This window comes from Centropristis striata, chromosome 7 (assembly GCF_030273125.1).
Source record: "Centropristis striata isolate RG_2023a ecotype Rhode Island chromosome 7, C.striata_1.0, whole genome shotgun sequence".
Classification (NCBI taxonomy): Eukaryota; Metazoa; Chordata; class Actinopteri; order Perciformes; family Serranidae; genus Centropristis; species Centropristis striata.
Window position 1 is genome coordinate 583,940 of NC_081523.1, and position 13,681 is coordinate 597,620.

Sequence of the window (13,681 nt, forward strand, 5' to 3'; positions counted from 1 at the left end):
TTTCTTTAGATCAGGTGTTTTTCTTTAGATCAGGTGTTTTCTTTAGATCAGGTGTTTTTCTTTAGATCAGGTGTTTTTCTTTAGATCAGGTGTTTTTTTTCTTTAGATCAGGTGTTTTTTTTTCTTTAGATCAGGTGTTTTTCTTTAGATGTTTTTCTTTAGATCAGGTGTTTTTCTTTAGATGTTTTTCTTTAGATCAGATGTTTTTCTTTAGATCAGGTGTTTTCCTTTAGATGTTTTCTTTAGATCAGGTGTTTTCTTTAGATCAGGTGTTTTTCTTTAGATCAGGTGTTTTTCTTTAGATCAGGTGTTTTTTTTCTTTAGATCAGGTGTTATTTTCTTTAGATCAGGTGTTTTTCTTTAGATGTTTTCTTTAGATCAGGTGTTTTTCTTTAGATGTTTTCTTTAGATCAGGTGTTTTCTTTAGATCAGATGTTTTCTTTAGATGTTTTCTTTAGATCAGGTGTTATTTTCTTTAGATCAAGTGTTATTTTCTTTAGATCAGGTGTTATTTTCTTTAGATCAGGTGTTACTTTCTTTAGATCAGGTGTTTTCTCAGGTGAGAACGAAGCTGTTTGAACTCTTTCTGAACCAGAAAGTGAGTTTCAGTCTGCTGCAGCTTCTTATAAATCACTGACATCTTAATTCATATCTATCTTGTGCAGGTTAGTGATGCTCAGAGATCTACAGAGAGCTCCGCTGGGCTTTTCATCTCTTTGATAAACGGCTCTAATAAATGTTATATCAGTGAAAAAACGTCTTTCTTGTCAAATAATGAATTAATTTGCTCTCTCCGTGCTTCAGTCAATATTTAATGGAGCAGTTTAAGCCGACAGAGGAAGAAGAAGTTAGGATTTAATCTGACAGCTGCAGGAAGTTGACCCCAGATTGAAACAGATTATATATTAATTATATATATATATATATATATATATATATATATATATATATTATATATTTAAAAGACATCAGACGAGGATCTGGTTTACTTTAGAGTCCTGGTGAGGGAAGATGTTACTCTGTTCATGTTCATTTATGGATCCTTTCAACATTTCATTTCATTTGATGATTCTCAGAGCAGAGAAACTGGGCTAAATTAGTTTGAAATATGCAAAGCTGTAAATCTGGACTACATGTAACTGATGTCAACAGCGTTTCCATCTAAACATGAAGTTAGACTGACAGTTTACACTGAAAAACACTCATTTAAACTGTAATGAGGGTCTTTGGATCCAAACAAATAACAAAAGACAGAGTTTGGAGAGATCCTAAAGATCAGATCAGATGATATCAGGGAAATAAAACCAGTAAAAACACAGAATGAAGCTCTTTTAAAAGCTCTGATTGTCTGATGACGAGCAGCTGATAACATGTTGACTTCAGATGTTCCTGAACAGTGACAGCAGAGGTGGACCGACTGGAATCTCTGGCCTCGAACAGAAAGCATTATTGGCAAAACCATAATACCTATCATTGATCCGACTTCACTTTGAGCGTCCTGAGTTCTTCCTGAACGTCTGCATATGTTTTTTTTAAAGAAAAATGAAAAAATAGCTTTGTTAGAGCGATCGTAAAAAACTGTTCCATCTCCCTTTTTCAGAAATCTTCCTGCGTTTTTAATATGGGAGCCAATGAGGCTGTTGGTGGTGTTGGTGGATCATCTGTGCGTCCTACGCCCAAACTATAACTCTGACAGCTTTACCAGAGGATTGTGAGGGAGAAGACTAATTTTCCTACGTTTCTATGTATAAATTATTTCTGTAGAGTGGAATTTGCGGTCTGGAGCGCAGTTTTAAAATTTATTTTTTGACAATTTCTTCTCTCCCTAAATGGAGTCTCTAGGTGAAATTATGCCGGAGAAGTAGACGTTTAAAAATCTCCAATTATTGTTCTTTTTCACTCATTTTTTTTCAGCCGTCCCATTCATTTCAATGCAAAATTTTGGGCAGTTTTCCACGAGTTACGTTGCGAAAAATTCGTATTCTGTAGAGAAAAGTAATAGCACACCGATCCCGACCAAACCGCACGTTTTGATATATAATTTGTCCTGCAACTCTTCAAGTTGTAGGACTAGTAGCGGGACGAAATTGCGTCCGGAAGAGGAAGAAGAAGAAATCCACAGTATAACAGTAGTGCAGCACTGGTCCCTGCAGATATTGCTGGATGGGACCAGTATGGACCAGTGCTGGGGAGATTGCCCCGAGGCCCTAAATATAAAACCAGGAGCTCAGTGATCTCCTTTAGATGCTTTTTCACATCTCCAGGTTTTTAATTCCTCCAACAGCTGATTATCAGACGTTCCAGACATTTGTTGTCTTTTCAAACGGCTAATTAACTGATTGACTAATTGTGTGAGAGATTCTTTGACTAATTGATCAGGTGGAGCAGAATGTCTCTAATTATAGACAGGGGAAGCTCCCTGCAGGTGTGTGTGTGTGTGTGTGTGTGTGTGTGTGTGTGTGTGTGTGTGTGTGTGTTACCTCCACTGATGCTCAGCCTTCCTTACAGCTCACTTCTTCACCTTCATCTTCACTTCTTTACCTCCTTTTTTCTGTTTCTAGAAACGTTTGAAGCTCTGAAGAATCATGTTGACATTTGAGAGCTGGTGTGTGTGTGTGTGTGTGTGTGTGTGTGTGAATGTGTGTGTAGATGTGTAGATGTGTATAATCAGTGTGTGTGTGTGTTTCTGCAGCATGGTGACCAGTGGCAGAAGGATTCCTGCACCACGTGTGTGTGTGACCGCGGTCAGTCTAAATGTCACACACACACCTGTCGGCCTGTCACCTGTGACAAGGTGAGTACACACACACATACACACACACACACACACACACACACACACACACACACACACACACACACACACACACAGAGAGACAGACAGGCTGACATTTCATTGCTAATTGTATGCTAATTGCAGCTAGCGGCTCCTCTCTCTGCTCTCGTTCGTTCTTCATGTCCGAGTCGACTATAAAACACAAACACAAACATCAACAACAAGTACACACAGACAACAACACACTCATGCCAATATAAGAGACAAGTGAGGTCATATAAAAGATTAAACAGAGTCTTATTTAGACAAAGGAAGTGAAGTCATCGAGCAGTTAAAGCTCATAAAGTCATAAATCCAGAAATGGATTCAGGAAGAATCTGATGCACAAGTTTCATGTTTTGATTTTAATGGATGAAAGTTGATTTTATATTCTAAGATCAGATCACAGAGGCTAAAACATCCCCATGAAGTGCTGAGTGAAGATCTAAAGGGCCAGCTGACTTTATATTCTTTAAGTGTATCAAAGTGTATTTTAGCCTGAAGCCTGAAAGTAATTTATCCAGTCAGCCAACACTTTAAACTCTCAGTCATGAGAAGGTTTCACCAGGACTGGTGCTGCTGGTTCCTGTTGGAAGAACCAATGAAGAACACCAGCCCAGAGCTGCTCTGACGGTGAAGGTGTTGTTGGTTCCTCCGAGTGTTGCTGAAGCTCTGCAACACGTTTCTGTCTTTCTATGAGCTGCTGCTGCTGTTTAGTCGCCTTGTTGGCCAGAAACTGTTGCAATAATCATCTCTGCTCCAACTAAAGGCAGCAACGACTTTCTCTAAATTATGTATTGCAGGTTCAATTCCTAAAGTCTGCAAATTATTTAGCAGTAAAGCTCCTCCGGTCTCCCTGTCTTTAGTCAGTTGGGTTTTTTTAATGGGTGTTTCTCTGCTGTTAACACAACATGTGAAGGTTAACTTACTGAAACATAGCTCTGACCTCAGGCTTTAGAGAGGAGGCTAACAGTCCTACCTCCAATTAAGTCAGTCTGATGTAACAGAAAGGCTTAATTAGACTTACTTTAATAAGTAATTAGCCTTACTTTGATCATCTCAGGGTGTTTTCACTAGGGCTGCACAATTAATCACATTTTAATTGTGATCACGATTTCGGCCGCCACGATTAAATTAACCTGATGGTCGGTGATATTTCCATTTTAAAATGCGTCTCTCCTGCAGATCTAACCAACACTTTCTACACCAGTAGTCCACCAACCACCAGGGGGCGGGGCCGTGTTTCTCCCCTGGAAACGGCCTGGTTGCTGATTGGATAGAACGCTAAGCAGGATGTGACGTAGTACTGGACGCCACAACAACACGCGCCGTTTGTAAAAGCTGGTGAAGCACTGTTGGCAACTTAGTGACTTTGTTGCTATATTTAGCAACTTTTCAGACCCCCTTAGAGACTATTTTTCAAAAAAGTGAATGGAGACAAATCCAGCGACTTTTTCTGGTGTTATTGGAGACTTTTAGAGACTCGTTCTTACTCTCCTTAACGAGCCGCGGGGGCCGGAGGCTCTTCTTAACGAGCCACGGGGGCCGGAGGCTCTTCTTAACGAGCCGCGGGGGCCGGAGGCTTTTCTAAACGAGCTGCGGGGGCCGGAGGCTCTTCATAACGAGCCGCGGGGGCCGGAGGCTCTTCTTAACGAGTCGTGGGGGCCGGAGGCTCTTCTTAATGAGCAGCAGGGGGCCGGAGGCTCTTCTTAACAAGCCGCGGGGGCCGCTGACCTGAAACGAGAGGAGATTTACTATTTCAAAATAAAACAGGAAATAACGAGACCAGAACACAAAATAAAACACTTGGTAATTAATGAGCGTGAATGCAACAGTGTGTCTCATTGGTCGATCAGTTCATTGTTGTTACAGTTATTTTATTGGGAATGTTGCTAACTTTTTGCAGAAAAGCAGCAGAAAACCCAAACAGAACAACAACATGTCATAAAAGTGATAAAATACAATCGTCCAACTTTATATTGATAATTTCAGGTCTGTATTGTAAACAGCAGCCAGTTCAAACTATTTCTATGGAATTCCTGCACACACAAACTAATCAGGAGCTTTGAGTTGGAGCTTTTATGCTTTTATGAAAGCTATAAAGAAGAAAAAGCTGCTTGGAGGAGCAGTTATCAGGCTTCCTGCTGTTTCTCTGCAGCCACTGGAAACCTTTTTGAAGCACTTTGCTCTTTCACTCAAAGTTTCTGGGGTCTTTTTTTTTTTTTTTTCAAACTTTACCTAAAACTTCAAGTAAAAGTGTTTTCAGCCCGTTCCCTTTTCTCATGATAGCAGACAGAGTGAGGATGGAGCGCTGCAGAGAGACGATCCCAGAGGACTCTGGGCGTCTGAAATAAGCAGATATAAGGAGGAAAGGCTGAGCTAATAACTACCTGCTCTGTTCTGCTAATACATGGAAACACTTTGAACACATTGCTGCAGCTCACAGAGGGAAGAATGGAAGTTTCCTCTGGTAGCAGAAAGTGTCTCCATGAGATAGAGAGTCTCAGAGCCTCAGAGGTGGAGGAGGAACATCTGCAGCATCGCTACATCTCCTCCTCTAGACTCTGTTAAATAAAATAAAATAAAATAAAGTGGTCTGTTCAGAGACAAGCTCAAATATATTTAGTATCAAATGATAGAACTGGATGGAACCCTCTTATATGGTAGATTTGACACCTTTGGTCACATTTGACACATTTAAAATTCTTTATAGAGCATGATAGTGTTTTGAAAGTTAAAAAAAGATTCAAAATCACATTTTATGTTGGACTAAAGGACTAAAAAAGACACAAAATGACCAAAAAAGACACAAAATGACCAAAAAAAAGACACAAAATAACTAAAAAGACAACAAAAGACACGAAATGACCAAAAAAGAGACAAAAAGACACAAAATGACCAAAAAGACACAAAATGACTAAAAAAAGACACAAAATGACCAAAAAAAGACACAAAATAACTAAAAAAGACTCAACAAAAGACACAAAATGACTAACAAACACACAAAATGACCAAAATTGTTACTCTATACACAAGACACAAATAAAATAGAGTCGGACATCTTTCTCTTTGTTTCTTTTTGGTTCTAAATGTTGATCCAGTAAGTCAGAGTAAAAAATCAATTATTATTATTATCAGGTCATATAGGTGAAAAATATACCAACATGGTATTTAAACCTGTTTTAGTGGTGAATCCAGGCAGGATGGAAGGAGTCAGACATGGAGGAAATAGAGTTAAAAGACTAAACAGAGTTAATAGAGAGAAACACTTTGAACACATTGCTGCAGGAAAGTTTCCTCTGGTAGCAGAAAGTGTCTCCATGAGATAGAGAGTCTCAGAGCCTCAGAGGTGGAGGAGGAACATCTGCAGCATCGCTACATCTCAAACCAAATAAAATAAAGTGGTGTGGTGTAAACTGCTTGGTGTGTTCCCTTTAATAATGCAGGACTCTCTCTTATCTCTGCCTGCTGAAACACAAACTAACTAACCAGCGTTTCTCTGAACTCTTCAGGTGTTCTTCGTCTCGTCTCTCAGTTATTTTCCTCCGTTGAACTGAAAGCTAACGTTCTGCTTCCTGTCCAGGGTCAGAGCAGAGTGAGGCGAGCCGGTCAGTGCTGTGATGAATGCGCCGCCACCAAGGGGAGCTGCCTGTACGAGGGCGCCGTGCGTTACCATGGAGACCTGTGGAACGCCACCGGCTGTGAGTTCTGTTCCTGCAGCCGAGGTCAGGTGGTCTGCCAGACCGCCCAGTGTGGACGAGTTCAGTGCCCACAGGTGAGTTCCTTTATTCCTTTTTGTTAAAAAGAATGAGTCTAGACTCAACTGTGGCTCAAACTGAATGTGTTCTGTCTCCTGTTTACCACTGGTGGAACCTGACTGAGTAGATCTACTCCAGCGCTGGACTAAAGTACAATGTTTTATTTATTTACTTTTATTAAACGTTCATTTAACAAGATAAAGACCCATTAAGGCTGTTTCATCTACAGTCCGATACCCAGAATGAGGCGGGTCTCACTCGCCGAAACGGAGCCGCAGGGGCTGGAGGCTCTTCTTAACGAGCCGCAGGGACCAGAGGCTCTTCTTAACGAGCCACAGGGGCCGGAGGCTCTTCTTAACGAACCGCGGGGGCTGGAGGCTCTTTTTAACGAGCCGCGGGGGCTGGAGGCTCTTCTTAACGAGCCGCGGGGGCCGGAGGCTCTTCTTAACGAGCCGCGGGGGCCGGAGGCTCTTCTTAACGAGCCGCAGGGGCCGGAGGCTCTTCTTAACGAGCCGCGGGGGCTGGAGGCTCTTTTTAACGAGCCGCAGGGGCCGGAGGCTCTTCTTAACTGCTCTAACTCTTTCTACCTGAGTTCTTCCTGCTCTAACTCTTTCTACCTGAGTTCTTTCCTGCTCTAACTCTTCCTACCTGAGTTCTTCCTGCTCTAACTCTTTCTACCTGAGTTCTTCCTGCTCTAACTCTTTCTACCTGAGTTCTTCCTGCTCTAACTCTTTCTACCTGAGTTCTTCCTGCTCTAACTCTTTCTACCTGAGTTCTTCCTGCTCTAACTCTTCCTACCTGAGTTCTTCCTGCTCTAACTCTTTCTACCTGAGTTCTTCCTGCTCTAACTCTTTCTACCTGAGTTCTTCCTGCTCTAACTCTTTCTACCTGAGTTCTTCCTGCTCTAACTCTTCCTACCTGAGTTCTTCCTGCTCTAACTCTTTCTACCTGAGTTCTTCCTGCTCTAACTCTTTCTACCTGAGTTCTTCCTGCTCTAACTCTTTCTACCTGAGTTCTTCCTGCTCTAGCTCTTTCTACCTGAGTTCTTCCTGCTCTAACTCTTTCTACCTGAGTTCTTCCTGCTCTAACTCTTTCTACCTGAGTTCTCTGGCCACATGTCAGCAGACAGAAATCCCATTTCCTGCCTCCAAACAGCCACTAAAGCCTTAATAGAAGAAGTGGACTGTGGTCAGCGTTCTGTCACTTCCTGCAGGTGAAAGCAGCCGTTCAGCAGCTCTGATGTGAGTCTCCAGAGGAGATTATTGGCTGAAACGGGACGATTGGATGATTACTGGAGGTTACAGGGTCTGCTGCTTCCATCTCAGATAATTCACTGAGTGGAGACCGAGGAAATGGAAAGACAAGACGAGGCTGTAATGATCTGCAGCAGAAATAACAAGACTTCCTGTGTGATTCCAGCACTAGAAGACTCCATAGAGTCACACATAACACAGCTGTTTTTATTATTTTAAACTCCTTTTATTGATTTTCCTCATTTTGAACATAAAACATATCATGCATCATACAGAACACCTTAACATGAAAAGGTTATTTAAGGTGAATTCACATATTTGGATCTCAAAATGAAAAGTAGAGAGCTGTAGGAGATAAATAAAATAAATGATTATATATATATATATATATATATATATATATATATATATATATATATATATATATATATATATATATATATATAAATATATATACATAATATAATAATATACATATGGATATAATATATATATATATATATATATATATATATATAAAATATATAAATATAAAAAAATAAAAAATTATAATATAATATATATTATAATATATATATATATAAAAAAAAAAATAAAATAAAGAGAGACAGGAAAATAAATACATAAATAAAACAAATAAATAAAAGTTGTTTCCTTCTATTAAGAGCACTTCTATAACTGTGTTCTGGTTAAAATAATCAATAAATGTTACCAAATTCTATAGAACTTTGTTTCCTGATTTTTCAGTCAGAATCTGATTCCCTCCAGCTCTAAATGTCTCATAACATCCGTCAGAAGATTTGAATAACTTTGCTGCCTTTTGTTTCCAGTTAATTAATATCAGTCTTTGTTAAAGTCGGCTGACAAACGAACCAGACTGAGTTCCATGTTGCTTTTCTTCAGGCTTGGATCAATAATTCCTAGAACCGCCACCAATGGATCTACGTTAACAGGTCTATGTGAGATATTTGATGGAGTCTGAAAGATTTATTTGATATCTTGGAACAGCTCCAGAACATTACTACTGAGGGGAATGTTTAATGAAGCTTTGGTTTCCACCAATGTAAACCATGTTTTATTTAATGCCTGACAGCTTTAAACTCAATAAAAACTATCCCCACGACAAATAAAGAGGACAGGGTGGTTGAAGAGGTGCTGAGGCCCAGTTAGGGACGTCAGACGGGTTTTTTTTATTGAGACAAAGTAAACAAGCATGTGTTCAGGTTATTAGTTTTTATCTCCTGACAGTGAGCCACTTGGAGCTCAACACCTCGTACAATATTTCTCCGTCAGGCCGATTTAATAATATTACTGTAATAAGCCCTGCCATGATGAAACGAGCCCTCATTAATCATGCTGCAGGGTGATAATTACAGCTGCTAAGTGTCATTAGCTGTAAGGAGAATAACTGGAGGCTGGAGGTCATTCTGTTAGAAGATCACCTCCTCCTCTTCACCTCCTCACAGGAGGAAACCTGCCGGACTCCACACTGTAAAAAGGTGTTTTAAAACCAGATCAAACAGTAAATCTGAGGGAAATGATCTTGCTGCATGGACAGATAATTTACCTTGACAAGATTTATTAGATTAAGATTATTAAACTAGAAATAAGCATGTTGAACACTTAAAATAAGTAGTAACTCTTATTAAAAAATAAAACCAGTTAAAACCAGATTAAAACCAGTTAAAACCACATAAAACCAGAATAAAACGACATAAAACCGGAATAAAACCAAATAAAACCAGAATAAAGCCAAATAAAACCAGAATAAAACCACATAAAACCAGAATTAAACCAGTTAAAACCAGAATAAAACCAGTGAAAACCAGAATAAAACCACATAAACCAGAATAAAACCAAATAGAACCAGAATAAAACCAGTTAAAAACAGAATAAAACCACATAAAACCAGAATAAAACAAGTTAAAACCAGAATAAAACCAGTTAAAACCAGAATAAAACCAGTTAAAAACAAAATAAAATCACATAAAACCAGAATAAATCCACATAAAACCAGTTAAAACCAGAATAATTATTAATTATCTGTCCATGCAGCAGCAGATTTACTATTTCATCTGGTTTTTAGACCTTTTTTTTGTGTCTAATCATGTTGAATGATTAAGTTTATTTTTCTCAAAATAACTAATTATGTGTCTCTATATCTCAGTGTATAACTTTTTTGGTGATTTTACATCTTTTTGTTTTGTTTTTGTGTATTTTTTTGGTCATTTCGTGTCTTTTTACATCTTTTTTTCAGAGTTTTTTGTTTAGATTCTGTGTTTTATCTGGTTTTTAGACTCACATTTTTTACAGTGTGGAGTCAGGCAGGTTTCCTCCTGTGAGGAGGTGAAGAGGAGCAGGTGAAGAGGAGGAGGTGAAGAGGGTGTAATGGTGTGAGGAGGCTCTGGGGTCCAGTTAGAGGAGGTGGTTGAGGACTAAATCACATTAGAGGTGTTTTAGAGCTCATAACCACATTTAGAGACTCTGATGAGCTCAGCAGATTGCAGCTAAAGGTTTTAAAAGCCAACAGACAGACTGTCAGTTTTTACACCATTCAGATACAGATAGAAGGTTTCCATCCACTGGTGGAGCTGTTTAAAACATACATATAAACATGATAATTATGATCCACAGACATGGAAAAACATGTCAGACCTCCTTGTTTTCTTCAGTTTCTTGTTCATTTTAATGTCAGGTTTTAAATCTATATTTGTTTCATTTTTCAGGTTTTAAATCTGTATTTGTTTCATTTTTCAGGTTTTAAATCTGTATTTGTTGTATTTTTCAGGTTTTAAATCTATATTTGTTGTATTTTCCATGTTTTAAACCTATATTTGTTGTATTTTTCAGGTTTTAAACCTGTATTTGTTGTATTTTTCTGGTTTTAAATCTGTATTTGTTGTGTTTTTCAGGGATCTGAGCTGGTTGAGCTGCCGGGGAAGTGCTGCCCCGAGTGTTCTTCTGTCAAACCTTCCTGCTCGTATCAGGGGAAATCCTACAAGGTACCTTTTTATTTTACTTTGAGTGTGTTTGCTTGTGAATATGAGAGCAAAATAGCTAAATCAGGCGCAGAATGTGAGGTGTGTGGGTGAGTTAAAGGCTCCGCGGGGCTTCTGTTAACTCAACGTTCTCAGAAGTAAAGAGAGAAGAAGAAGAAAACAACACGAAGCTGTTTATAAATACACAAACACAAACAGACAGAATGAACGTTTATTTATTTATTGGATCTCCATTAGCACCAGCACATTAGCTTAGCATTAGCATAGCTATTCTTCCTGGAGTCCAAACATTAAGTCAAACTGTCCATTCTCCGAGGTCAACAACAACAACAACAACCGTCAATACAGTCAAACAAACATGAACCACAAGACATGACGCAACACTTGTACAGTACAATTAAGAGTCAATACACAACATACAAACACCAGAATAACATACAAACAGATACCAATAAATAAATAAAAGGTCAATAAAGGAAAAGAGAAAGCGTCTGGCAGGATAGAAAGATTGTTTATAGATGACCGTTGTTCACCGTATAGTTTAGTTACTGCTGCAACATGAAGAGAAACTGTTTTTAAACATGTAAACTTCTCTTTGGATCTATTAATACGACATAAAGTGGAAGGAGTTCCATCCAGAACGATTTCTTTAACATGTTAGTATTTATAAAGTAAACCTTCAGTAGAGAGAACGTTAGAAAAGACAATCCAAAGAGTTTGGAGACTTATTTATATTAATGATATTCCTGAGAAACCAAACATAGGAGCTTCTTCCAGTGATAGTTGGCCAACCAGGTTGCTCATCATGTGTCACATTTGTTCTAAAGTAACTCTGTAAGACACAATGTGCTGCTTTATTTTGGGCAACTTGCAATTTATCTTTCATTGAAGCACGAGACTAGAAATCAGAAAACAATAATCTAGTTGTAACAGAACTAATGTGTTTATAACTTGCTTGACGATATCTTGGGTTATATTTTTTAAACTCTTTTTACCGTTACGACCCTCTTCCCTTTTTGTCAACAATATAATCAATATGTTGATCAACAGTTGTGCCTAAAAGTTTAGTATCATAAACTTGTTCAACAGGAATGTTATTAATGTCCAATACGAAGGAAGGTTCATCATCAGCGTATACGTTGACCCAATAACAAACAACGTTGCAGTGAGTAAATGTGGTCTATCAGGTTATTTGGGCTGTTCAGCCTGGAACAATAAACTCTCGCTGTTTGTGCTTTTTCTTGGTTCCATAAAAATGTTTATTATATTCAGTTCCACTAAAAGCCATTTGTTGCCACATTAATATTGCATTTGTTTCTCCCAGTTGTTTGCAGAATGATTGCACCACTATGTGTTACAATTGAAGCATTTGGCATCAAAAATCACGTTAATTATAGTAATAAACTTTATTTATAGAATCCTTTTAAAAAACCAGGTACCAACGTACTTTATAACACAATTAAGATCAAGAACTTAAAATACAAACAACATGAATGAATATAATCAATATGTTGATCAACAGTTGTGCCTAAAAGTTTAGTATCATGAACTTGTTCAATAGGAATGTTATTAATGTCCAATACGAAGGTTCATCATCAGCGTATACGTTGACCCAATAACAAACAACGTTGCAGTGAGTAAATGTGATCTATCAGGTTATTTGGGCTGTTCAGCCTGGAACAATAAACTCTCCTCTCATTCATTATTCACAGTCCTGGAGGCCAACAATCAAAGGCTTTAATTTTTCTACGTTTGTAGCCGAGGAGGACTCATTAAATGCAGCAGGACGCTGAGCCAAGGCCGAGCTCAGAGAGAGAGAGTTATTATCCTCCTCAGGGAGTCATCCCACTACTAGCAAACAAAGATGGAGGCTGAATACTTATTCTGTTTCTCCTCTCAGGTGTTTGGTCTGGAAGGTTAAAGCAGCTCAGTGACTAGATTATTAGATTATTACTGCTGTAACTAGAGGAACCACAGCAGGAACTGTTTGTTTGGAGATGAGGGGTTTTCAAAATGGAAAGAGGAGGAAGTCCTGTACGATAATAAAGCAGGTGTTATTGTTACTATATCGAGAGTTCAATAAAGTTAATAATTGTAACCACCCCAATGTGAGGGAGAAGACACATTTAACTGTTTCTATCTATAAATTATTTCTGTAGAGTGTATCTGCTGCCTCGAGCAGTTTCCAAACGTATTTTTTGACAAATTTCACTCATTGCACTCTAGCGACAATGTCATCCACTCTAGCCTCTCCATAGGGTAACATTGGCGGGATTTTTTCGCGTGTTTTTGCAGAATAATTTGACATGATCAGACTTTACCTTTATTGAATTGAACCATTTTCCTCCATTGACCTTTAGGTGAACGTTGATGTTATCAGACCATTGGTGAATAAATGTTAGCAACAGAAAAGAAGGGCTTAGTTTTAGGGTGGAGGAGATTTAAAGAGTCACAACTTCAGTTCACAAGTCAAAAACAAATCACAGTTTGCATTATTCACTTTATCTCTTTGGCTTTTGAGAGTTTGGAGACAAAAATAAACCCAATAAATCTCAGCTGTGTTCATATCTCTGACAGAAGAAACAAGAGTTCAGATTTATACATTAAGAGGTTCATAAGAATGAATTATGAATTGATTAAATGAAAAACACAGATAAAGAGTATATATATGTATATACATACATACACACACACATATATACAATTAAATAGACAAATACAATCAAAGCAAAAATAGAGAAACTAGAAAAAGGGAGAACTGGAGACTGGTAATAAAATAATATCAATAAATATGTTTTTTTTTTTTTTTTTTTTTTTTTTTTTTTTTACAACTTTATTTATGATTTTTTCATATTG

General features: G+C 38.2%; 1 protein-coding gene across 1 annotated transcript in view; it reads left to right on the forward strand.

Annotated features, from left to right (window-relative positions):
- LOC131974318 (extracellular matrix organizing protein FRAS1-like) overlaps positions 1-13,681 on the forward strand; it is a 33,409-nt gene that overhangs the window by 16,422 nt on the left and 3,306 nt on the right. The window contains exons 5-7 of the mRNA XM_059336576.1: positions 2,693-2,794; positions 6,399-6,590; positions 10,739-10,828. Coding sequence (XP_059192559.1) covers positions 2,693-2,794; positions 6,399-6,590; positions 10,739-10,828 — 384 coding nt within the window. The remainder of the gene's footprint in view (positions 1-2,692; positions 2,795-6,398; positions 6,591-10,738; positions 10,829-13,681) is intronic.